This window comes from Bufo bufo, chromosome 4 (genome assembly GCF_905171765.1).
Source record: "Bufo bufo chromosome 4, aBufBuf1.1, whole genome shotgun sequence".
NCBI classification, from domain to species: domain Eukaryota; kingdom Metazoa; phylum Chordata; class Amphibia; order Anura; family Bufonidae; genus Bufo; species Bufo bufo.
In genome coordinates, this window is record NC_053392.1 from 475,611,152 (window position 1) to 475,638,014 (window position 26,863).

The window sequence follows — 26,863 nt, forward strand, 5'->3', positions numbered from 1 at the left end:
TCTCCAATGAGGCGAAGTTAGTTAATTACGAAGTCCCACAAGACTTCATTGAATAACTTCGGTATTTGATTGTTAAAGTGGAAAACCACTTTAAAACTTAGATCCAAACTTGGGTTCAGTTCTGAGGTACCAGTCGTAACTGAACCAGAGTTCGGATCCAAGTTTTAACCTCCTAACAGTCACGTTTAAATTGGAAAAACCCTCCCAAAAATGTCACTTTTTTATTGTAGATTTTTAATGTTTGTCTGAAGTAAATCTTGTTGGCGCTCAACTCTTGTGACATAATTAATTTTAGCCTTAAGGACCAATAATATTTTCCCCTTCGTGTTCTAGCAGTCATAGCTTTTTAATTTTTTATTCTATTTTTATTTTTATTTTGCAGGATTAGTTGTAAGTTTTTAAGGAAGCATTTTGAGGTATATATAGTGTATTAAATAACTTTTATTATTTTATTTTTAGGAGGAAAGATTAAAAAAACTGCAATTTTTACGGCGCACACTGTGTGCTAAAAATAACATAATTTTATAATGTGGGTCCAGAACAACTAGGTGGTTAAAGTGGTTTTCCACTTAAAAAATCAAATACCGAAGCTATTCAACAATGTCTTGCGGGACTTCACGAATAACTTACTTCGTCTCATCAGAGGATGTATAATTTAATTCTGTATGGAGAAGGATCTCTGTAGAGCCTTAGGCCTCATGCACACGACAGTATTTTCTCACGGTCCGCAAAACGGGGTTCCGTTGGTCCGTGACCGTTTTTTCGTCCGTGGGTCTTCCTTGATTTTTGGAGGATCCAAACGGATCAGTCCTGACTTACAATGCAAGTCAATGGGGACGGATCCGTTTGACGTTGACACAATATGGTGCAATTGCAAACGGATCCGTCCCCCATTGACTTTCAATGTAAAGTCAGGAGTCCCTATTATACCATCGGATCAGAGTTTTCTCCAATCCGATGGTATATTTTAACTTGAAGCGTCCCCATCACCATTAGAATATACTGTCGGATATGAGTTAGATCGTGAAACTCAGATCCGACAGTATATTCTAACACAGAGGCGTTCCCATGGTGATGGGGGTGCTTCAAGTTAGAATATACTAAGAACTGTGTACATGACTGCCCCCTGCTGCCTGGCAGCACCCGATCTCTTACAGGGGGCTGTGATCCGCACAATTAACCCCTCAGGTGCCGCACCTGAAGGGGTTAATTGTGCGTATCATAGCCCCCTGTAAGAGATCAGGGGCTGCCAGGCAGCAGGGGGCAGACCTCCCTCCCTCCCTCTATTGTATTAATTTCATTGGTGGCCAGTGTGCGGCCCCCCCCCGGCCCCCCCTCTATTGGAATAATTTTATTGGTGGCCAGTGTGAGCCCCCCCCCCCTCTATTGTATTAATTTCATTGGTGGCACAGTGTGCGGCCCCCCCTCCCTCCCTCTATTGTATTATTTTCATTGGTGGCACAGTGTGCGGCCTCCCCTCCCCCCCCCCGATCATTGGTGGCAGTGGAGAGTTCCGATCGGAGTCCCAGTTTAATCGCTGGGGCTCCGATCGGTAACCATGGCAACCAGGACGCTACTGCAGTCCTGGTTGCCATGGTTACTTAGCAATATTAGAAGCATCATACTTACCTGCTGCGCTGTCTGTGACCGGACGGGAGCTCCTCCTACTGGTAAGTGACAGGTCTGTGCGGCGCATTGCTTAATGATCTGTCACTTACCAGTAGGAGGAGCTCCCGGCCGGTCACAGACAGCGCAGCAGGTAAGTATGATGCTTCTAATATTGCTAAGTAAGGGGAGGCTGCACACTGGCCACCAATGAAAATAATACAATAGAGGGAGGGAGGGGGGGCCTCACACTGTGCCACCAATGAAAATAATACAATAGAGGGAGGGAGGGGGGCCGCACTGGCCACCAATGAAATTAAAACTGGGGAGGGAGGAGGGTCTTCCCCCTGCTGCCTGGCAGCCCCTGATCTCTTACAGGGGACTATGATATGCACAATTAACCCTTTAGGTGCAGCACCTGAGGGGTTAATTGTGCGGATCACAGCCCCCTGTAAGAGATCGGGGGCAGTCATGTACACAGCCCCCTGTAAGAGGGGGCAGTCATGTACACAGTTCGTAGTATATTCTAACTAGAAGCGTCCTCATCACTATGGGAATGCCTCTGTGTTAGAATATACTGTCGGATATGAGTTTTCACAAAGTGAAAACTCAGCTCTGAAAAAGCTTTTATGCAGACGGATATTCGGATCCGTCTGTATGAAAGTAACCTACGGCCACGGATCACGGACGCGGATGCCAATCTTGTGTGCATCCGTGTTCTTTCACGGACCCATTGACTTGAATGGGTCCGTGAACCGTTGTCCGTCAAAAAAATAGGACAGGTCCTATTTTTTTGACGGACAGGAAACACGGATCACGGATGCGGCTGCAAAACGGTGCATTTTTCGATTTTTCCACGGACCCATTGAAAGTCAATGGGTCTGCGAAAAAAAACAGAAAACGGCACAACGGCCACGGATGCACACAACGGTCGTGTGCATGAGGCCTTAAGCCAAAGTTTTAAGTGAAACGACTTGTGATCTAGGATCCGAAGCTCGCTTCGCTCATCACTAATTAATATGAATGACAGATGTTTTAAATATGCACATCAAAATTCTGTCAACAGATCTGAACATTTTTGGGTAGAGTAGCACAAAAACTGTTCAGCAGTGACCTCTCACCCCACAATAGGGTCAACATTCAGTTTTGGTCAAACTTATATAAACTATGTTGATGCACATGTGACAGCAGTGGCTGTCGCTGCTGTCCTGCTTTACTTACCGGCTCCTGCTGCCTTCCTCTGGGCGGGCCAACACATGCTCTACTGTTCAGTAGCCAATGGCTGGCAACCTGTGGATACTTTAGGCACCTTCCCCAAGGGGAGGGTGCCTTAGTAATTGGTGTCCACTTGTGTACCAATGGGAGTGTTCCTGAGCAATTGGTGTCTCAGCTTGCTAAGTTCCTGCTAAGTGTGCTGTTTTTTTTATGTCCATTGTACCTGATCTCTGTCCATATTTGACCCTCTGCTGCCTGACCTGTTACCTGTACTGATCCTACAATGCCTGACCTTGGACCGTTTACCTTATTACAACACTGACCTCGGCCTGTCCTTAACTGAGAGTCTTTCTAACCCCTTAGTGCCCTACACTGTGTGTCTCTGACCCCCATGAGTCAGCTTTTGACCACACAGAGACTTCTTTAAGCGGTAGTGGTCTGGTGGCTGTTCTGCAGTGAAGTCCAGATCCCTGTATAGAGGTTAAGGAGTGAATACCAGGGGATTGTCAGGATAATGCCTTTAAGTTTAGCCCAAAGCCAAAACTGTTGTTTAACAAAGTGGTTCAATACCCACTGCCATAACAGCATAACTAACTTTTCAGTGTACCTATTAATCAATCCCTTTGGTTAAGATAAAACACTTAGTACTGTTGAAAGTAATGTAGCATTTCTGTTTGTCTCTCTGCCTTTCTCTCCCTGCAGCTCCTCCCTCTTCCTCCTATGTATTGACTCTTGTGTATGGATTTTACCAGTAAATTCAGAATAAATGATCAGTGCATGAGGGAGGAGAAAGGAGCATATTTCTCTAATAAAATATATTACAAAGTTTCCTATATTCCTCTGTACTATTAATGTATGGGGAAAAAAAAGTTTAGTTACTTTTTAATACCATCATTTAGCCAAATGCTTTTGATTGTATGATTACATTTATATATTTGCTCAACTAGTGAATGCACTGTATGTTATATGCAATAACTTACAGGGGCTCCCTGGGATTTTGATATTGATGGCCTATCCTCAGGACAGGTCATTAATATCAGATTGGTGATAGTCCAATTCCCAGGATACCCACAGATTAGCTGAAAGAATAGGCCACTGTGCTCCATCGGTCACATGAAGATAAGCCATCAATATGAAAATCCCGGAGAACTCCTTCAACTTACATGCAATGACTTACTGACATTTTTTAATACACAACCGAAAACAATGACAAAAACGGCATTCTAGCACAGATTCTTTTTCACACACAATTTTTACCTTCTTCCTCAGCTGAAACTTGGTCATCCTGAAGGGCATTTTCCATCTGCTGGGTTGAAGCTTTATGTATGTACTTGTTCACAAACTGCAGTCGTGACTGTAAAGCCTAAAAATATAGGGTGTATTTATGAAACCTTGTGCTGCTGCATTTTGGTGGGGTGGGGGTTGGCATAAAGACTGGAGTCTCATTTCTAAGCAAAAGTGTTAGGTTTAAAGATGTGCCAAATTTAACAAACAATGTGCAATACTTGATAAATGTGGTGCAAAGTACTCCAGCCCACACTCAAGCAAAACTGACTTCAAATATTCTTATGATAAATCCCCCCCCATAGTTTTCAGTTGATTAGTAAATGATGAAAGGATGTTCTCACATCTGTGTTGGAGACTCAGTTAGGAGCCTCGATTGCAGAAATGGAGTAGAAGAATAAAACTAAGATGCAACATTATTTTTCCTTCAAAACACTGGACAGCATGGTGGAACCCAACTTACAGCCCCCAAGTCAATGGGGTCTGTCACTTATTGACATGTCTTTTGTGTGACTGATCCTGCATCATTGATTCTGTTTATGGAGGAAGCCAAAACGCATATTTGAACCTCTAGGAACCTTACAATTCTTGAGAACAGGGCCCCATCTTGAGGCAACCATGAATGAATGGAGAGCTGGCCATGCATGTGTGACTCCTTGATTTCTATGGGAGTTCCGAAAATAACCGTGTGTGCTTATTCAGATTCTTCTGGACTCCCAAAGAAGTGAATGGAGAGCAACACATGCAGGCCCACCTCTCCATTTTTGGTGGCTGCAAGATGGGGGTCCAGTTCCAGAGAAAGATGCTATTCACAGAGGTGAGATCCACACCAATCAGACATTTATGTCACATACTGCAGATATGCCATAAATGTCCAGATGGGAATACATTTCCTGATTATTATTCTAATATTGAAGACTCAATCTTTGAGTTACCTTTACAGCTCGACCTGGTTCTGCCAACTCCCAGGCTTGTTTTAAGGCTCTAATTTCATCCATACGCTCTGTGTCTTTCTTCACCTCTAGAGTGTCCACCTCACTTGTTTCACTGACAAATCGCAGGATCCAGGAAGGTTTGTTTAGATCAATTTGCAGTTGGGCCTGGAACACATTGACTTTAAGTACTAAGTAATTGTTGTTGAATGAAAAACACTAAAGGCTCATTTAGACAAGTAGACAATCATTCAGGCGATTGACCACACAAATTCATTCATATTGGATTGTATACTCCCTTAAACAATGATTGTTTCGTCATCGTGCCTATCAGCAAAAGGTCACACAAAGCATATTTACATTTCCACAATTCATTAATGAGAAACAATAATTTACTTGTTTGCAACAATTATTTCACAAGAGTTGAACAAGTGTTTTAGTAAAATGCTTCAGTCGCTACACTCATTCATATTACACGATTATCGTTTGCTTCGAATCGTAACAATTATCTTCTCCAATAAATGAGCCTAATGTTTTCACACAAATTTGTAGCAGAAATGTTTGTGACTGAAATTAATTTGTATTGATATGAATGGAGTTGTTTAGGAGGTAAGCACATGGATTTATGCAAGCCTCATTCAGAGGAACGGGACAGTTACAGAAATTTCTGCAATAAATATGAAGATTCACTCTTTAAAATGCACCCCAGTTTTGAAAACCTCTCGTATGTCATAGAGACATATTAGAAGTTTAAAGTGGTTTTCTTAGTGTTTAATACTGATGACTTATCCTCAGGATAGGTCATCAGTTTCTGATTGTGGGGGTCCACACCCTTGTCGATCAACTGCTGCATAGCTGTAGTGCTCTTGTAAGCTCCACTGTCTCCTCGCAGCTTACCAAAAACAGCGCCTCCAGTGGATGGCTTGAATAGGACTGAGCTGCGCCTAGACCATGTGACTGAAGGACGTGATTTCACTGGCCTAGGAAAGAGCCACAACTGATCAAAAGGGGTGCCAGGAGTCGGCCTCCTCTGAGGATAGGTCATCATTATTAAACACTTGAAAACCTCTTTAAATCATTGGTAATCCTTGGTGACTTCCACCAGTCGCTAGAATTAATGGGCTATTATGATCAACAACCTCTTTTACCATAGAGTTTCGAGATTTTCATGTTTATGAACATCTTTAGACCATATTGTTCCTATTCACTTTATATAGGATTTGGTGCTGCTTTACTGTGACCAATAAAACTATCCCCTAGTTGTCATAAACTGATTACAGCTCCGAAATCAGGAGATATAGGGGAAGCAGGGGAAGAAGGTTCCCCCTTAGAATGAGGACTAAAAGATTTGGCTGTCAGGCCCCCCTCAACAGTTTTATACTATCATGATATATATACAGCTCAAATGTAGGAAATGGACGAAGAAGCTATTGAACCTTGTCTGAAAGAGCTACCTTGACTAGCCACAGGAGTGGGGGTTGTGAAGAAGTTTCTGGGGGTGGGACCTTCACAAATTTGCTGTGGGGCCCAGTCATTTGTCGTTACGCCACTGTCCTAAATGGAAAGTGCCTTTCTGGCTACAAACTACTGGCACTTTTCTACTTTATTAAATTACTAGCAGATTGTGTAGCGTGCACTGCAGTCACAATAAACATCAAAATGAACTGCATATAAGTCTACTGTGGATGTCTATGGGTACAGATTGGAAAAAATTCAAAATGTGAGTAAATCCTCATAGTGGCAGTTGTGACTAGGGATCGACCGATTATCGGTTTTACCGATATTCAGTATTTTGACCGTTATCGGTATCGGCATCTATTTTCCCGATATTCCGATAATGTATTGGGAACCAGGATCGCGCTGCTGTCAGCGCTCTCCGTGTTCCCTCAGCAGCACAGGGAAGAAGGAACCAGTGTCTCCCTCCCCCCTGTGCCGCTGCAGCCAGTGAGAGGAAGGAGGACAAGAGAAGGGGAGGGGCTGTGGCCGCTGCGCCACCAATACAGAGAACTCTCTCATTAATTCATATACAGGAGGCGGGAGCTGGCTGCAGAATCACATAGCCGGCTCCCGACCTCTATGAGCAATAGCAGCGATCTGCGGTAGTTAACCCCTCAGGTGCCGCGGATCGCAGCTACCGCTCATAGAGGTCGGGAGCCGGCTATGTGATTGTGCAGCCAGCTCCCGCCTCGTGTTTATGAATGAATGAGAGGCTTATCTTCATTGGTGGCGCAGTGTGTCCCCCCCCAAGCCCCCCAGTATTAATCATTGGTGGCGCAGTTCGCCCCCCACCCCTGTCCCAATAGTAAAAACATTGGTGGCGCAGTGCGCCCCCCCACTCAGTATTAATCATTGGTGGCAGTGGCCACAGGATCCCCTCTCCCCTGCTCCTCCGATCGGAGCCCCAGCAGTGTAATCCTGGGGCTCCAATCGGTTACCATGGCAGCCAGGATGCTATTGAAGCCCTGGCTGCCATGGTAAGCTCAATGCTGCTGTGTGCACAAAGCACAGAGCAGCAGGGACAGTGTGAGAGCCTATTCACCCTGATAGAGATCTATCAGGGTGAATAGGACAAGGGTTCTAGTCCCTAAGGGGGCTAAAAGTTAGTAAAAAAAAAAAGAGAAAAAAAACACCTAAATATTAAGTATAAATGAAAGAAAGATATAAAATAAAATACACGTTAACAATAAACATTAATTTTCATCAGATTTGTGTAGGAATTTTTTTTTTTTTTAAAAATGAAAATTACCAGAATATCAGTATAAATTATCGGCTATCGGCCTAAAAGTTCACAAATTATCGGTATCAGCCGTAAAAAAATCAATATCGGTCGATCCCTAGTTGTGACCCGTCACAGTTCTGCTACTTATGTATGCAGAACAATGGGTCCATCACCCCCTAACAATATTTATCACAAAAAGTACAAAAACTCCTACTATTGTACTATTTCAGATGATCACCTGGCAGTATGGGTCTTTTGCAGAAATGAATAATATTAATTTTCATATAAAGGCATACAGAGATTTCTTTTTTCACCATTGCTCCTAGGGATAGGTATACCTGACATATATGGGAGGTAAAACCTGCCAAAATTAAAATGAAATTGAAAAATCGAAGATTATAATTAAAATAACGTTTTAACATTTCATCTAGTGTCTGCAAAATGCATGCCAAAATTAAAAAGAAAATTCAATTTCTCCATTTGAATTTTTTTTCCAACTCCAGTGTGGGTAATAAGCGTCAAAAATAAATGTAAAAATAAATAGCCTTTTACATTTTAAATTTTCACTTTGTCAATTAATTCTCCTCTTCCTATAGTGGGATTGTCATGTCAAAATCATAAATCAAATGAAAACACCAAGTAGAAACTGATAATGGTAGATTGTGGTTTCAATTTCATCTCTTGCAGGCATTTTCCCTGCCACAAGTCAAATGAAAAAGAAAGCCCATTTGAATTTTCATTTTAACGTTGTAATAACATTTAGATTCATTTAAATGAGCAGTAGTGGGCGTGGTGCAGCATGCAAAAGGCTGTTATTTAATTCCTGACTGAACAGACAGGGACTCTGTATGGGTAAGGGGTCATGCACATGACTGTATGTATTTTGTGGTCCGCAAAAACCGGATCCGAAAAAAACGCTAATGACGTCTGTGTGCATTCCGTATTTTGCAAAACGGAACAGCTGGCCTCAAATAGAACAGTCCTATCATTGTAATACAGACAATAATAGGACATGTTCTATTTTTTTTGCAGAACAGACATACGTAAACAAAATGCACATGGAGTAACTTCCGTTCCGCAAAAAAAAAAAAAAACGGAACAAACACAGAAAGAAAATATGTTTGTGTGCATGACCCCTAAGTGTAAGGGTTTGGTCGGTATTAAGGTTTGGGTCAGTTTTATGGCTCATCCACACGAACGTATTTTCTTTCTGTGTCCGTTCAGTTTTATTTGCGGACCGCATGTGGAACCAATCATTCCAAAGGGTTTGCAAATAAAACGGAAGGTATTAGGGCCAGGGGTCAGTTTTCGGGCACATGAACAGAAAAGGGAAGGATGGTCTCAACTAACCTGTCCCAGGGGGGTCCCATGATGATCATGCAGCGATGAAGACAGTCCTCTTCTGACATCATCTACGTCACAAAGAAGCGCCCGGAATGGAGGAACAGGGAACCAATTATTCCCTTCTTCCGCTGGAGCTACCAGATACTCAATTGTATTTGCGTCTAGTGGATGCAGATACAATTGAGTGCAGGAGCTCCAGAAACCAGGTGAATTAACCTGGTGCCTGGGGTCATTGTTGGACTGGGGTGCCTAGGGCCCACCAGAAGAACTGAATCTGGGGCCCACCCTATAGCTACATGGAAATATTAGGGTACATCATGTCACACTGGACATAAACGCTGTATATTTGCTGCACACAAGTATATGGTGGCAGGTCCACAGCATTTACGTGCCAGAAAAGTGGATATGACTTTAGGGGGTCTCAGCCACATGTTAAAAACAAAATTTACTGCCCAAATTGGACTGCGGTGCGGATTTTAATTCAGTGGCATGATTTGCTGTGGATTTTACTGCTGCAGGTTTACAAAATGACAGACCCTCACCTGTTCTTTTGTCAGGATGTCACATACATGAAGACTGCACCACACAGAACTGTATTGTGCACTGCCATATATCAATATCGTAGGCTGGGGATCAGCAACCTCCGGAGCTCCAACTGTTCTGAAACTACAACTCCCAGAATCCTCCTTTTACATCTATGGAAGTTAGGGCTCATGCACACAAATGTATTTTCTTTCTGTGTCCGTAACGTTTTCTTTGCGGACCGTATGCGGAACCATTCATTTCAATGGGTCAGCAAAAAAAAAAAACGGAAGTTACTCTATGTGCATTCCGTTTCTGTATGTCCGTATTTCCGTTCCGCAAAAAAATAGAACATGTCCTATTATTGTCCGCATTACGGACAAGGATAATACTGTTCTATTAGGGGCCAGCTGTTCCGTAAAATACGGAATGCACACGGACTTCATTCGTATTTTTTGCGGATCAGTTTTTTGTGGACCGCAAAATACATACAGTCGTGTCCATGAGCCCTTACAAGAACAGCTGAGTAAATGTGCATGCTGGGAGTTGTAGTTTCACAGCGGTTGGAGTGCCAAAGGCAGTGGCAAAGCTAAAGGCTCATGGGCCCCGGTGCAAGAGTTCAGCTTGGGCCCTCTTACCTCAGTGCTTTGTGGCCAGGGGCAGGGAAACACATAGCATTTGTGGTGCCTGAGACAAAAATTGAAAGGGCAACACCTACCCCCCATGCCAAATTTTTGACCTAACCCCTTCTCTTCAGCCAGAGGAGTGACTTGACCAGCATGTACTTTGTATAATACCGGTGTGGCACAGGAGTCTTTGGGCACCCTCAGGCTCCTGGGCCCGGTAGCGATTGCTACCTCTGCACCCCCTGTAGCTACAAACCTGAATGAAGTTTGCAGAGCGCCATTGTAGGCCATTAATACTGATCATGGGGGTCTGAACTCTCCCACCAATCAGAACAGTGATGCCTAGGAGGCTCCGTGTTTCTGCAAGTCATGCACACAGATTTTTGGTCACACGGACACAATGGAGGACATTTACTAATCGTTTTAGGCCACTATACTGATGTAAAAAAGTCACCGATTATGGCGCATGACGTGTAGCATAATTTGCAACATTTTAAGCTTGGCACTTTTCTGGAGCAACGTCCACAATCAAGTATGGCAGAGCGGATTGACCCCATAGATGCTGCGGGTGATTAGGCACCATGGCATCTAGGGGGTTAACAGGGCAGCAGAGTTGATGATATAATCATAATCCTAGTATAATTCACTCTTCAAAAAGAGAGCACCATCTATTAGACTCATAATGTTATCCTATGCATTGGCACAATACTAAGTTTTCACTGTCTCAGCGCCATCTATTGGAATTGTAAACTTGATCCTGTGTTAGCTTTTAGAAATGTGGAGAAGCACAGCGCCCTCTAGTGGACATACAGAGTCCCTGTCTGTTCAGTCAGGAATTAAATAACAGCCTTTTGCATGCTGCACCACGCCCACTACTTCTCATTTAAATGAATCTGAATGTTAGTACAACGTTAAAATGAAAATTCTAATGGTCTTTCTTTTTCATTTGACTTGTGGCAGGGAAAATGCCTGCAAGAGATGAAATCGAAATCTACCATTATCAGTTTCTACTTGGTGTTTTCATTTGATTTATGATTTTGACATGAAAATCCCATTATAGGAAGAGGAGAATTAATTGACAAAGTGGAAATTTAAAATGAAAAAGGCTATTTATTTTTACATTTATTTTTGACACTTATTACCCACACTGGAGTTGGAAAAAATATTCAAATGGAGAAATTGAATTTTCTTTTTAATTTTGGCATGCATTTTGCAGACATTAGATGAAATTAAAATGTTACAATGTTATTTTAATTATAATTTTAGGTTTTTCAATTTCATTTTGGCAGGTTTTACCTTCCATAGACATAGAGCAATCACTGAAGCATCATGGAGGGCTTACGCCGAGTCCGTATTATGGAGCCTCAGTCAATCAGGCATACAGCCTCATGCATATGGCTTGGCCATGTGTTGATGGCCTAGCACTGTGATGGCTAACCTCCGGCACTCCAGCTGTGATGAAACTACAACTCCCAAGATGGCTGTTCTCAGAACTTGATAGAAATGGATGGAGCATGCTGGGAGTTGTAGTTTCACCACAGCTGGAGTGCCGGAGGTTAGCCATCACTGGCCCTAGCACGTCTATACTTGTGTGTCCTCTACCCAATTTATAAAGGTGTCCTTATAAGTGAAGGCCACATAACAGGAAGTCCATGTGCAGATTTATATTAGTGTGATTAGGAGATCAGGAGAAGGAGAGAAAATGAAACAAAAGTGTTCAATTTTACATTATTACCTCAGAGGTACTTCAGATTCAGGTTGAGGAGGACCTGCCACCACCAGTGATAGCCAGTTCGCATTGTTCGCCCGCGAACATATGCGGGCTGCCATCTTAACTCACAAGTCCGGCGAGGAACAGATAAGCCCTTACCTGTGCCTGCGCCGCGAGCCGCTCTGAAACAAATGCGGTCACCGGGAGCAGGCAGTTCCGAGAACAGCTGCCGGGGGCCTTCATTGGGCTGTTCTCGGAACTGCCTGATCCCACTGACCGCATTCGTTTCAGACCGGATCGTGGCGCAGGCACAGGTAAGGGCTTACCTGTGCCTCGCCGGACTTGTGAGTTAAGATGGCAGCCCGCATATGTTCGCGGGCGAACACGGTGAACTGGCCATCACTGGCCACCACTCCTGACATATCTGGTTTAGTAAATAATTTTATTTCCCATGAAATAACAATTCAATAGCTTCTGCATTCTGCATTGTGTCATGCCTCTGTTATTCCTATGAGAAATTTACCAACACATTGCAACTTGGAGTTAACAGTTGGGGTGTGTCAGATCGGTGCTGCCAGTGCAGACTGTGTAGGGACACATCCTTTTGACCTTTTGGCAAGGAAAATGGTCAAACCCAGTTGATGAATTTATTCATACATTGTTAAGAGTGATAACAAAGGATCAACACAATGCAGAATTTCGATATTTTAGAGGGAATATAAATATTTATTAAAATAGACATGTCAGTAGAACGGATAGATTATCTTTCCTGAATTATTTACCTAAATTATTGTTAGATTTTATGTTTTCTGCCTGCTTTTTAAGCATCTCTTGCTGCTTACTACGTGTGTGGTATGATACTGCGGGAACACATGGTGGCAGCATTCGCTTAGGAATAACAGCATGTAAATGATCCTGAACATTATAAAATTACTGTTTTGTGATTAGAAACCCAATAACACTAAATTACAAAGCTTGTTTGCGCCAATCAAATTAAATTGAGAAATTAATTTGAAAATATGCTATAAATTAAAAATGTAGATGTAATTAGAGTAGTGAAGGCTAAACCTTGCTGTAAAACAGTGTGCTCTCTATTCATTGCTATGGGAGCACTGAGAATAGCAGAGCGAGCCCCCACGGGTATTTTCGGAAGTCCCTTAGCGATAAATGGAGGGCACACAGAACAAGTGTGGCCCCCTCTCCATTCACCACTATAGGACTCCCGAAAATAGCCCAGCCCTGTTTTAAAATTCCTATAGCTGTAAATGGAGAGTGACCGTGGATGAATGGCTGCTTTTCATTCACTTTAGGGGAACTGTTCTGGATGTAGGAGAGGTCCCAGAGGGGACCCTCACCCATCTGACATTGATGGCATAACGATATGGCGAAGCAATATGAGATGAGACTACCCCTTTAATAACATTGATGTAAATTGTTTTTTTTTTTTTAAATCTTACTCCTTTGTAGGCTTTTTACATACAGTTGCAAGAAAAAGTATGTGAACCCTTTGGAATAATATGGATTTCTGCACAAATTGGTCATAAAATGAGATCTGATCTTCATCTAAGTCACACGAATAGACAATCACAGTCTGCTTAAACTAATAACACACAAAGAATTAAATGTTACCATGTTTTTATTGAACACACCATGTAAACATTCACAGTGCAGGTGGAATAAAGTATGTGAACCCCTAGACTAATGACATCTCCAAGAGCTAATTGGAGTGAGGTGTCAGCCAACTGGAGTCCAATCAATGAGATGAGATTGGAGGTGTTGGTTACAGCTGCCCTGCCTTATAAAAAACACACACTAGTTCTGGGTTTGCTTTTCACAAGAAGCATTGCCTAATGTGAATGATGCCTCGCACAAAAGAGCTCTCAGAAGACCTACGATTAAGAATTGTTGACTTGCATAAAGCTGGAAAGGGTTATAAAAGTATCTCCAAAAACCTTGCTGTTCATCAGTCCACGGTAAGACAAATTGTCTATAAATGGAGAAAGTTCAGCACTGCTGCTACTCTCCCTAGGAGTGGCCGTCCTGTAAAGATGACTGCAAGAGCACAGCGCAGACTGCTCAATGAGGTGAAGAAGAATCCTAAAGTGTCAGCTAAAGACTTACAAAAGTCTCTGGCATATGCTAACATCCCTGTTAGCGAATCTACGATATGTAAAACACTAAACAAGAATGGATTTCATGGGAGGATACCACAGAGGAAGCCACTGCTGTCCAAAAAAACCATTGCTGCACGTTTACAGTCTGCACAAGAGCACCTGGATGTTCCACAGCAGTACTGGCAAAATATTCTGTGGACAGATGAAACCAAAGTTGAGTTGTTTGGAAGAAATATTCTGTGGACAGATGTGTAGAGAAAAAGAGGCACAGCACACCAACATCAAAACCTCATCCCAACTGTAAAGTATGGTGGTGGGGGCATCATGGTTTGGGGCTGCTTTGCTGCGTCAGGGCCTGGACGGATTGCTATCATCAAAGGAAAAATGAATTCCCAAGTTTATCAAGACATTTTGCAGGAGAACTTAAGGCCATCTGTCCACCAGCTGCAGCTCAACAGAAGATGGGTGTTGCAACAGGACAACGACCCAAAGAATAGAAGTAAATCAACAACAGAATGACTTAAACAGAAGAAAATACGCCTTCTGGAGTGGCCCAGTCAGAGTCCTGACCTCAACCCGATTGAGATGCTGTGGCATGACCTCAAGAAAGCGATTCACACCAGACATCCCAAGAATATTGCTGAACTGAAACAGTTCTGTAAAGAGGAATGCTCAAGAATTACTCCTTACAGTTGTGCACGTCTGATCTGCAACTACAGGAAACGTTTGGTTGAAGTTATTGCTGCCAAAGGAGGTTCAACCTGTTATTAAATCCAAGGGTTCACATACTTTTTCCACCTGCACTGTGAATGTTTACATGGTGTGTTCAATAAAAACATGGTAACATTTAATTCTTTGTGTGTTATTAGTTTAAGCAGACTGTAATTGTCAATTGTTGTGACTTAGATGAAGATCAGATCACATTTTATGACCAATTTGTGCAGAAATCCATATCATTCCAAAGGGTTTACATACTTTTTCTTGCAACTGTAGTCTGAAACATCAATAGAATATAGCATCACTAAATGATTGGTGTGAGTCCTATCCCGAGTTTGATGGGACTGAAGCCACTTCTGGTCCATTAATGGAGACTATTATTGGGCAGATTATAATAATTGACCCATATAAAGGTGTCACCTATCATCTGATGAATGAGCAAATGCTCATTCACTCGGTGAATTAATCATTTATGCAGACACAAACAATGAATCTGTATGGGACGAGCCATTGCAGTAACAATCACTCTTAGTAATGTCGTCTTAGTAATGGCGAGATGAGGCAACCCCGTTAAGAAGGGGTGTCTATGGGGGGCCATATTTTTCAGACTATAAGAAGCACTGGAGTGAGTTAATAGTTTTGGCATGCGCTGCCCCCCTCCATTCATTTTCTATGGAGCAGCCGAAAATAGCCGAGCACTGGCTTAGCTATTTCCATCGGGCCCATAGAAATGAATGGGAGCGGTGGCCGGTCATGCATGGTGCGCTCCCATTCACTTCTATGGGAGAGCGATTGGTGGTGGCCGGACTGGAGTCCTCCAGCCACCACTTTGCGGGGCTCCATTCTCGATATAGGTGTGGGTCCCAGTGGTTAGACTCTAAAATACAGGCCCTTTGAGCAAGTTTTTCCTTGCTAAAAAAGTCAGTCTTATAGTGCAAAATATGGTATATAGATTGTACAAAAAATATGGTAAGAAATTGTTACATGTAAAGTACCCACAACAAACAAGGATCCACTGACAAGAGGGCACTGTTCAGCCTCCAGAGGCGACAGGAGTTCTTTACTATAAAAGCTGTGAATCTGTAGAATAGTCTATCTCAGGAGCTGGTCACAGCAGGAACAGCTGATGTACTCTTCAGAAAAGCTTTTGATGACTAAGGATAGATTAACATTAATGCTTATGTAGACACATAGGAGGAGATTCATAAAACTGGTGTAAAGTAGAACTAGTTTAGTTGCCCTTAAAAAACTATCAGATTTCACCTTTAAATTTTCATAGCTCCTTTAGAAAATAAAAGGTGGAATCTGAATGGTTGCAATGGACAACTAAGCCAGTTCTACTTTACACCAGTTTAATAAATCTCCCCAATAGAATTCTTGTTTAGAAGGGTTTACCTTCCTCTGGATTAACAGATTTAAACTAAACCCATACCCCTTTTCTTTATCCGCATCCTTAACTGTCCCTTGGTAATGGACATATGACTTTTATCAACCATACTAACTACTGTATGCAACATCTTGAACTCATTGCCAAGTTCCTCAAACCATTTCTGAACAATTTTTGCAGTGTGGCAGGTCACATTATTCTGCTGAAAAAGGGAACACTATTCAGCCATTAGGGAACACAGTTGGGTGGTACTTGTCAAATTATCATCCTTATGAATGTCAGGCCATTGTCCAGAGCATCAAACTAACTCTGTCAGCTTGCCTTCTTGCCTATAGTACATCCTGGTGCCATGTCTTCCCCAACTAAGCAATGCATACAAAAATGGCTTCCACAAGAGGTAAAACAAAACATGATTCATTAGACCAGGTTATCTTCGTTCAATGTTCCATGGTATTGATGCTAGCCTGCTCATTTTGGGCACTTTTGGTGGTGGACAAGGGTCCGCATGGGCATTCTGACCAGTCTGCAGCTACACAGCCTCATATGCGGAATGTTACTGATACTGCCCATAACATTTTAAGCAGTTTGTGCTTCCCTATTGTAGCTCCTCAGTAGGATCAGACCAAATGGGCTAGCCTTCGCTCCAGATGTGCATCAGTGAGCCCTGGGCCTACATGAAAATGTTGCTTCTTCACAGGCTGTCCTTTCTTGGACCACTTTTGGTGGGTACTAGCCACTGCATATCAGGAACACCCCACAAGAACTGTTTTAAATATGCTGTGACTCAATTGTCTCGGCATCACATTATGGTTCATGCCAAAGTTGCTGAGATCCTTACACTTGCCCATACAGTACGGTATATCCCACCCCTTGACAGTTGCAGTTGTAACTAGATAATCAATAGAATTTACTTAGTGGTTTTAATGTTTAGCTGATCAGAGACGGTAGCAACAGACAGTCCTGCACAGGGTGCCATCGATCTTACGCTGGCCCTGAAGGGGATAGTAAGAGATGACAACAAATGTCTAATTACCTGTGATTCGGGTCTTGAGGTAGGGGTTGACTGAAGTCTCTCTCTATCCTTGTCCTTACCAGGCTTTTCTTTTTCAGATTTCTCTGCTATTTTCTCTTTGCCCTTTCTGGCGGTTTTTGGAGTGCCTGCAGATTTTTGGCTTTCTGAACTGTTGTGTGTCTCAGCTGTAATTTCCTCATTCTTCTCTGTATATACTAAATAGGAGGCAAAAAGTATATAAAAGAAGACATAACATGAGAGCTCACTTGCATTATTACACTAGGCACTACCATCTTAGACCTGTATGGATTAAATTTTATTCAATTTAAACTAGCCATTTATATTTAGTAGCATCACACCACAACATATATTAAATAAAATCAATTACAAGTTAGGGTTTAAATATATACAAAGGTCTATGATCCAAAAAGCATCTGCAACTGATGTTTACCTATTATAATATACTGCCATCTAAAAGCTTCCAGTCCGTATAGTTCTTACTGATGATGTAGAGATAGTAATTTTGCTCAGAATGTGAGGAACGTATGTGCTTGGCTGAAGAGCAAGTATAGAAAAGATTGCATGTCTTTAAATAGGAATCCCCCTAAAGCTGCTTTCACACAGTCAGTGTTTGATCAGAGATAAAGGTAAAAAAAAAACACTAAATACCTTATCTCTGTGTAGGCACAATCCCTGGTTTTGGCTCACAATCACTGATGGAAATCAGTGATCAAACACTGACCAAAACACTGACACGTGAAATCCGCTAAAAAAGGGATGTTCATGCAGTGCAGAGGAATTCATATTAGCCAATACTTGATGGTTCATTTGTAGATAATGTGATTCCAGGAAAGCTCCTTTGCAGCTACTTAAAGTTAATTAGTTAGGCACGATTTTATAAGAGAAGAATGCTGCTGATTAAGAACACATACAGTACAGACCAAAAGTTTGGACACACCTTCTCATTCAAAGAGTTTTCTTTATTTTCATGACTATGAAGGCATCAAAACTATGAATTAACACATGTGGAATTATATACATAACAAACAAGTGTGAAACAACTGAAAATATGTAATATTCTAGGTTCTTCAAAGTAGCTACCTTTTGCTTTGATTACTGCTTTGCACACTCTTGGCATTCTCTTGATGAGCTTCAAGAGGTAGTCCCCTGAAATGGTCTACCAACAGTCTTGAAGGAGTTCCCAGAGATGCTTAGCACTTGTTGGCCCTTTTGCCTTCACTCTGCGGTCCAGCTCACCCCAAACCATCTCGATTGGGTTCAGGTCCGGTGACTGTGGAGGCCAGGTCATCTGGCGCAGCACCCCATCACTCTCCTTCATGGTCAAATAGCCCTTACTTTCAAAGTTTTCCCAATTTTTCGGCTGACTGACTGACCTTCATTTCTTAAAGTAATGATGGCCACTTGTTTTTCTTTACTTAGCTGCTTTTTTCTTGCCATAATACAAATTCTAACAGTCTATTCAGTAGGACTATCAGCTGTGTATCCACCTGACTTCTCAACGCAACTGATGGTCCCAACCCCATTTATAAGGCAAGAAATCCCACTTATTAAACCTGACAGGGCACACCTATGAAGTGAAAACTATTTCGGGGGACTACCTCTTGAAGCTCATCAAGAGAATGCCAACAGTGTGCAAAGCAGTAATCAAAGCAAAAGGTGGCTACCGGCATAGTTTACAAATAAAACCCACAAACTCTCGGGCAGGTCATGACAACTGCTGCTAAGGACCTTCACACAGTTTTTACAATGCTAAACTGCTGACAGCACTAGGTAGGGGTTGGGAGGAGCAGTACAAAGATACTTATTGTAGATGTTTTATCATCAGGAGTAGTGAGCATAATAACTTTTATTCAGTCATATTCTGCTCCTTAAAAAAGTTTTCTGGTACTTTTACATTGATCTATCCTCAGGACAGGCCATTCATATCTGATCATCAGGGGTTTAACATTCCACCAAACAGTTGGTCTGTAGCAGCTGCACTACTGACTTCAGACGAATGGGAGTAGTGATGCAGCAGCCAGGTCCTTCCACTACAGAATGCACTATAGCTGATCTGCAGGGTGTAGGTTATTGGGACCCTGACAATCAATACAATATTTACCAGAAAGCCCCTTAAAGTGCTCAGGAGGCAAAGTTTTACTTTGAAGTGCTCTCTGATTGAGCTGCTTCATAGCTTCTCGCCTCTGGGTGACAGCTGTAGTGGTCTCCTGGTTGGACATTACAGCTGTCTCTGAGCAGAGGAGAGGCACTGTGAAGTAGCTCAGTGCAGTGAAACTCTGCTTCTAGGGCAAAATCCAGCAGAATAAAACTTCATAAAATTACTCCATATGATAAAAACTGTTAAGCATTGTCAAAACTACTGAAAGATGCCTTTTAACATCATGGTCATTCTGAATTGCCAGTATGAAAAAACCCCATGGACCTCTAGATCAGCAGGATCCAGGTAAGTATAACCCTGGGGGGTGGTCGTCGAGCTTTCCTCCACATAAAAGCAGGATATTCTGTGAAAGTTGAGGCTAGTCTTAAAAAATTTGAGTTGCTACCACATATCTTGGATTGGGAAGAGTTAAAGAGGTTATCCAATAGCACAAATACCACCCACAATGCCCGGGTCCCTTCTATAGACAATACTTACCCAGTCTCCGGCAGCCGTGTCCATGTGGATCCCTGCATGGCCACCACTGCATCTCCCCGTTGTGCGGATAAAACATCCAGCAATGGGGGGTGCAGCAAATACCAAGCCGTGATGGTGACCAGCCTCCCTAGCGTCACCCGCAAGAAACTTTACTAAACGTCTCAGCGGTTAAACGTAGACTAGATTTCTATATGATCATGAAAAACTAACTTCTGTTTTAGCAGTGCGCCAAGATCGTTTCCTAGATATTAGGACCCCTTGAATGAAATACTCCCTCCCAACTCATTTTAACAGAGACTTACTTTGTATTTAAGAGTTAATCTATACAAGCCCATACATAACTACCTTTAGTCAGCTACTCTACGAGAGGCCCTCTACTTCCCCCCGAAATATATTTGGCATCGGTCTATTATGCTTGTACAATGACGATACCCGAATGCCGCTATATAAATCACACTCTAATCCTATTGAGTTATATTTTCACTGCTTCATTATCTGCTCACGTTTCTCTCTGTTCAAAATGACAGCACAAAATATTGTGAACAGGCAATACATATATATATACTTATAACTGACTGTGCCTGCTACATGGCAGGAGATCCCCCCCCCCATCCTTCCCATGTCAGTCTCCCCTGTCTGTTACGCCTGTCATTTGTTTGTTTCCTCATTTCCTACTTCTTTGGTTGGCTTTAATGGCCCCTTTTGGAAAGCCACGCAGTATATACATATCGTATATGGTTACAACCTGTGAACTATATGTTCTGTTAGACATAGCTATATTAACAGACATGGTACTTTCCTTTGTGCTATACTGTATGTATAATTTGTGAACAAAGGGGCACATTAATTAAGACCAGCGTTTTAGATGCCGGTCTTGATAAGGCCCCATCGCTTGCGGTGGATCGCTGAAGTTATGAAGAGGCGCCGACTTTGTAAGATGGCTTCCTAGCTGTTTTAGATTTAGGCCCTTTTCAGACGAGTGAGTTTTCCGCGCGGGTGCAATGCGGGATGCGAAAGCATTGTGCCCGCACTGAATCCGATCCTATTCATTTCAATGGGTCTGTGTGTACATGAGCGTTATTTTTCACGCATCACTTGTGCGTTGCGTGAAAATCGCAGCATGTTCTATATTCTGCGTTTTTCACGCAACGCTGGCCCCATAGAAGTGAATGGGGCTGCGTGAAAAAAGCATCGCAGCCGCAAGCAAGTGCGAATGCGATGCGTTTTTCACTAATAGTTGCTAAGAAATGTTATTTGTAAACATTCCGTTTTCTATCACGCGCGTGAAAAACGCATCAATGCAGATTTCCCCCACGCGATAAAAACTGAACAACTGAACGCAATAGCAAACAAAACTGACATAATTTGCTTGCGAAATGGTGCGAGTTTTCCTGAACTCACCTTCCCCGCCCACTTTATTAGACCGGTGTGAGTGGGGAAAAGTCGCAAATTGCAGCGTCTAATTTAGGCGTATTTCTGTCACCACCAGTTCTGTGAGAAGGTCTGACAGACGTTCTTCTCTACCTCTTGTATGACGTTCTTTGTTTTGGTTTCACTTTGCCATCTCCTTTCCTTCTGCCAGGTGTCACTTATTTAGACTAATCGTCTTCCTTTATATTCCCTCCCATACTGTCTCACTTTGCGGTTTATACTACTTCCTGGATGAAGTGTTCACTGCTGGAGGCTGCTGCTGCTGTTTGCTCAGATAAGTATTTTCCTTTATTGTGTTTCCTTGCTGGCTTGATTCTAGGTGACCCTGACTCCGTCCGTATTAAGTGCAGGGAGACGGTGGTCGTGTCCCCTCACTATTATAGGGTTTTCAGGTGTCACACAGTCTTAGGTACGTGGGCATGCAATCGTCTACCATTGAGACCCTTGCATGTGCATAGCAGTCAGGGAGAGCTCTTAGGGTTTTAAAGGGCTCAACTATATGCTCCTTAGTTTGGGATCAAGCCAGTTGGTCAGTTATTTATAAGTTCCAACTATCTGCAAATTCATCTGTGACAATTTCAGCTTGATAAATGACCCCCAAAATGTTCAAAACCTTTAATAAAGAAGTTTAAAAAAAAAAAAAGAAGCAGATGTTTCAAGACAAGTCACATTAAGTATACTAATATGATGTTTCTTATTAAACTGATCGTGTGTCATGGTTTGGAAATTAAAGGGAATCTGTCACCAGCGACCTTCCAATCCAGCTGCGCATAGACAAATAGCTGCAGTTCACCTGATTAAAACGCTGTTTTTCATCTCTTGATCCGAGACTCCATTCCAGAGTTATGATACTTTTTCCTACTACCGGTATGCAAATTAGACGTTTAGTGCAATGAGGCCATCAACGTTGCCGTTGCTGCACCCAAGCTCCTCTCCTTTCTGTGGCCAGCTCCTCCCTCACTGCTTTGATTGACAGTGCCAAAGCAGCAAGAGGAGCTGGCCACAGAAAGAAGCAGAGCCTGGGTGCAGTGAGAGCAACAACGACACCCTCATTGCACCAAAGGTCTAATTTACATATTAAGAAAAAAGTATTGAAACACAGGAACAGAGCCTCGGATCAACAAAACAAAAACTGTGCTTTAATCAAGTGAGCCACAGCTATGTCTCTATTAATACAATTTGATAGAGAGGTCGCTGGTGACAGAAATCCTTTAAATTACATACAGCACTAATATGTTCACACGATATAATGTAAAATGAATAAAGGAAATACATGCTTATGCTCATGTTATGTCCTAATAATATTACTTATTCTGACTAATCAAATAAATATTTGAAACAACATTTGATTGAATATTTGCTAAAATTATTAGGCACAGTAGGTGGCACTGTTACATTAGTTTTCACAAACTTGCCAACTGAAAAAGGGCTCTATGTACATGATGAAATATATTTTGGTTAGTATTGCATATGAAAAAAACAAGTATTTTATATATACCAAATGTAGCAGGGTTAACACGCAAACTCTTAACTCAAATTTCTTAACTCATCGCGTTATCTTAAAACAAAAGCCATTGAAAAGCAATTGAAGGTGCTTGCTTAACGCATTTAGTTTAGATAACACGTATCATAAAGCATGTGTGTTAACTCTACTACATCCATAGTAATAAAATGCAAGAAAACTATATTCTGTTTAGTCCACTGTGTGAATGCTGTATTTGATAATTCAGCTACTTAAAACAAAGGTAAGTTATAAAGTATCTTTAAAATGCATTCATTTCCTTTGGATTTTTTCATGTTTTATTGAGAAATCATTAATTCACAGCAAATTGAGCTTTTTGACACTGAATAATAAAAAATAAAAAAAGCGCACTTTATAGTCAAAGATAAGATACAAAAAAACTATCCTTCTATGACTATGCCACTCCCGAGAATAGTTGACTGGTTTTAGAAGTCACATAATTAATCAATGTATTGATTCTTTGAAAGTCCAACTTTTGATAAATCACTTTCCTGACCAGTATCTCTGAATCAGTGTAGAACAGCTAATTGTAAGGCCCTTCTTGACACGCCAGTACTGTTCAGCTTTTGTTATCCAATACCAAGAATAGGACCAAAATCCAGAACAGGCACAAATCTTTCCATTATACCTGGTTTTGTATAGGAATCATTAATGCAAAATTCTGAGGTGTGAAAAAGATTTTAGGTTTCTTGTGGTCCCAAGGTTTTCACCCATTGACCCCTATACAGAGATCTTGCCTTCGCTGCAGGAAAGTCACGAGGCCGCTACCTTTTGGAGTAGTCCTGGTGCAGCTGTGGATCCATGGGGATAAGAGACACTGGTGCATGGCACACAAGCAACAGGAAATACACATAGTTAGGAAACAGGCAGAAGTCAGGGCTGGTGGTGCAGGTAGGGTCAACAGGCACAGGTCAGGTCAGGTGACAGTACAGTGAACAGGCACAGGTCAGGTGGCAGTACAGTAAACAGGCACAGGTCAGGTCGGGTGGCAGTACGGTGAACAGGCACAGATCAGGTCAGGTGGCAGTACCGTGAATGGGCACAGGTCAGGTCAGGTGGCAGTGCGGTGAAAAAGCACAGGTCAGGTCAGGTGGCAGTATGGTGAACAGGCATAGGTCAGGACAGGTGTCAGGGGTTCAGGAAACTGGCAGTGGTCCATACATGGGCACACAAAGAAATAATAGCTCTTTACAAGCTTTAGCAAGCTAAAGAGACCTAGCATGATTTGTAGAGAACAAATAGGCAAGGAATAAAGGAAACAGCAGATCTTACATAGCCCAAGCTGATAAGCAAGAGAAGGTTAACCCTTGAAGTACTGCAACAGAGGCCTCTAGCAGGGGACAGCTGTGGCCATTAAATACCATTGTAACACATTCCATGGTAGTCTAAGATTGGTTCATTATGTTCCCTGGTGGTCTAGGTTAGTGTATAGGTCAATGGTACATTTCAGATGCTCCTGGAGGTAATGTCCTTAGGGGAGCCTGCTAGAAAATGTGGACCCTCAGAACAACTGCTCAGTTTCCACCAACTTAAACTGTCTCTGAAGGCATACGTGAGGATAGAGAGACCTGTGAAAATGATGATGTTGTTACAAGCCTCTACAGCAGTGTTTCCCAACCAGTGTGCCTCCAGCTGTTGAAAAACTACAACTCCCAGCATGCCCGGATAGCCTTTGGCTGTGCGGGCATGCTGGGAGTTGTAGTTTTGTAACAGCTGGAGGCACACTGGTTGGGAAAAACTGCTCTACAGTCGTGGACAAAAGTTTTGAGAATGACACAAATATTAGTTTTCACAAAGTTTGCTGCTAAACTGCTTTTAGATCTTTTTTTCAGTTGTTTCTGTGATATAGTGAAATATAATTACACGCACTTCATACGTTTCAAAGGCTTTTATCGACAATTACATGACATTTATGCAAAGAGTCAGTATTTGCAGTGTTGGCCCTTCTTTTTCAGGACCTCTGCAATTCGACTGGGCATGCTCTCAATCAACTTCTGGGCCAATTCCTGATTGATAGCAACCCATTCTTTCATAATCACTTCTTGGAGTTTGTCAGAATTAGTGGGTTTTTGTTTGTCCACCCGCCTCTTGAGGATTGACCACAAGTTCTCAATGGGATTAAGATCTGGGGAGTTTCCAGGCCATGGACCCAAAATATCAACGTTTTGGTCCCCGAGCCACTTAGTTATCACTTTTGCCTTATGGCACGGTGCTTCATCGTGCTGGAAAATGCATTGTTCTTCACCAAACTGTTGTTGGATTGTTGGAAGAAGTTGCTGTTGGAGGGTGTTTTGGTACCATTCTTTATTCATGGCTGTGTTTTGGGCAAAATTGTGAGTGAGCCCACTCCCTTGCATGAGAAGCAACCCCACACATGAATGGTCTCAGGATGCTTTGCTGTTGGCATGACACAGGACTGATGGTAGCGCTCACCTTTGCCCCAGTCCTCAGCAGTCCATTCACTATACTTTCTGCAGAAGATCAATCTGTCCCTGATGTTTTTTTGGAGAGAAGTGGCTTCTTTGCTGCCCTTCTTGACACCAGGCCATCTTCCAAAAGTCTTCGCCTCACTGTGCGTGCAGATGCGCTCACACCTGCCTGCTGCCATTCCTTAGCAAGGTCTGCACTGGTGGCACTCCGATCCCGCAGCTGAATCCTCTTTAGGAGACGATCCTGGCGCTTGCTGGACTTTCTTGGACGCCCTGAAGCCTTCTTAACAAGAATTGAACCTCTTTCCTTGAAGTTCTTCATGATCCTATAAATTGTTGATTGAGGTGCAATCTTAGTAGCCACAATATCCTTGCCTGTGAAGCCATTTTTATGCAACGCAATGATGGCTGCACGCATTTCTTTGCAGGTCACCATGGTTAACAATGGAAGAACAATGATTTTAAGCATCACCCTCCTTTTAACATGTCAAGTCTGCCATTTTAACCCAATCAGCCTGGCATAATGATCTCCAGCCTTATGTTCGTCAACATTCTCACCTGAGTTAACAAGACGATTACTGAAATGATCTCAGCAGGTCCTTTAATGACAGCAATGAAATGCAGTGGAAAGGTTTTTTTGGGATTAAGTTAATTTTCATGGCAAAGAAGGACTATGCAATTCATCTGATCACTCTTCATAACATTCTGGAGTATATGCAAATTGCAATTATAAAAACTTAAGCAGCAACTTTTCTAATTTCCAATATTTATGTAATTCTCAAAACTTTTGGCCACGACTGTATAAGGGTATTTTCACACTTGCGACAGGACGGATCCAACAGGCTGTTCACCATGTCGGAGCCGTGCCGCCGGACCGCCGCTCCGTCCCCATTGACTATAATGGGGAAGGGGCGGAGCTCCGGCGCAGCACGGTGAAAGGCCGCCGGACTAAAATTACTGCATGTCAGGTTTTTTAGTCCGGCGGCTTTCGCCGTGCTGCGCCGGAGCTCCGCCCCCGTCCCCATTATAGTCAATGGCGACGGAGCGGTGGTCCGATGACACGGCGAAATAGCCGCAGGACGGATCCGACATGGTGAACAGCCTGTCGGATCCGTCCTACCGCAAGTGTGAAAGTAGCCTAAGTGAGATTTCATAGACATTTAACTGTTGCCTTAGTGCTTCATCATTTGGAGATATGAGATATTATCAGAGAAAGACACTAATGGCAAGTGGCCAGAATTGAGCTTTTTCCATGCTGAAACAAAAATACTACTCCATGCTGAAACTCTAAAATGTCTGGTATGAGCCAAACACCAAACCCTACCAAAACAAAAAAAAACATTGCTGTGATTAGTTCATTTCCATCCCATGCCAATTTTAGGGTGGTTATATTTTTTACCTGCACTTTGTCTGCAGAAAAAATAAAATAAAACTGTGGCTAAGTGTTACATGCTGATCTGACTGTTTCCTGGCTTATAATTTGCCCTCTTGGTATTTTTTTTTATTGCAGCATCCTATGGGTGTGCCGTTTTTTCAGGTCTTTTCCCATAAACTGCTCTGTAGGACAAAAATTCTGAGGATAACACGAGTAAAACATATAAAAAGGAAGGAAGCACCCATATAAAATCCTCTTATAT

General features: G+C 42.4%; 1 protein-coding gene across 4 annotated transcripts in view; it reads right to left on the reverse strand.

Annotated features, from left to right (window-relative positions):
- The window catches only part of ADGB (androglobin), a 339,135-nt gene that overhangs the window by 14,568 nt on the left and 297,704 nt on the right, over positions 1-26,863 (reverse strand). For all 4 annotated transcript variants that reach the window (XM_040427354.1, XM_040427353.1, XM_040427352.1 and 1 more), the window contains exons 30-32: positions 17,210-17,403; positions 5,040-5,204; positions 4,078-4,183 (exon numbers count right to left, since the gene is read on the reverse strand). In XM_040427354.1, the coding sequence (XP_040283288.1) occupies positions 4,078-4,183; positions 5,040-5,204; positions 17,210-17,403 (465 nt within the window). The remainder of the gene's footprint in view (positions 1-4,077; positions 4,184-5,039; positions 5,205-17,209; positions 17,404-26,863) is intronic.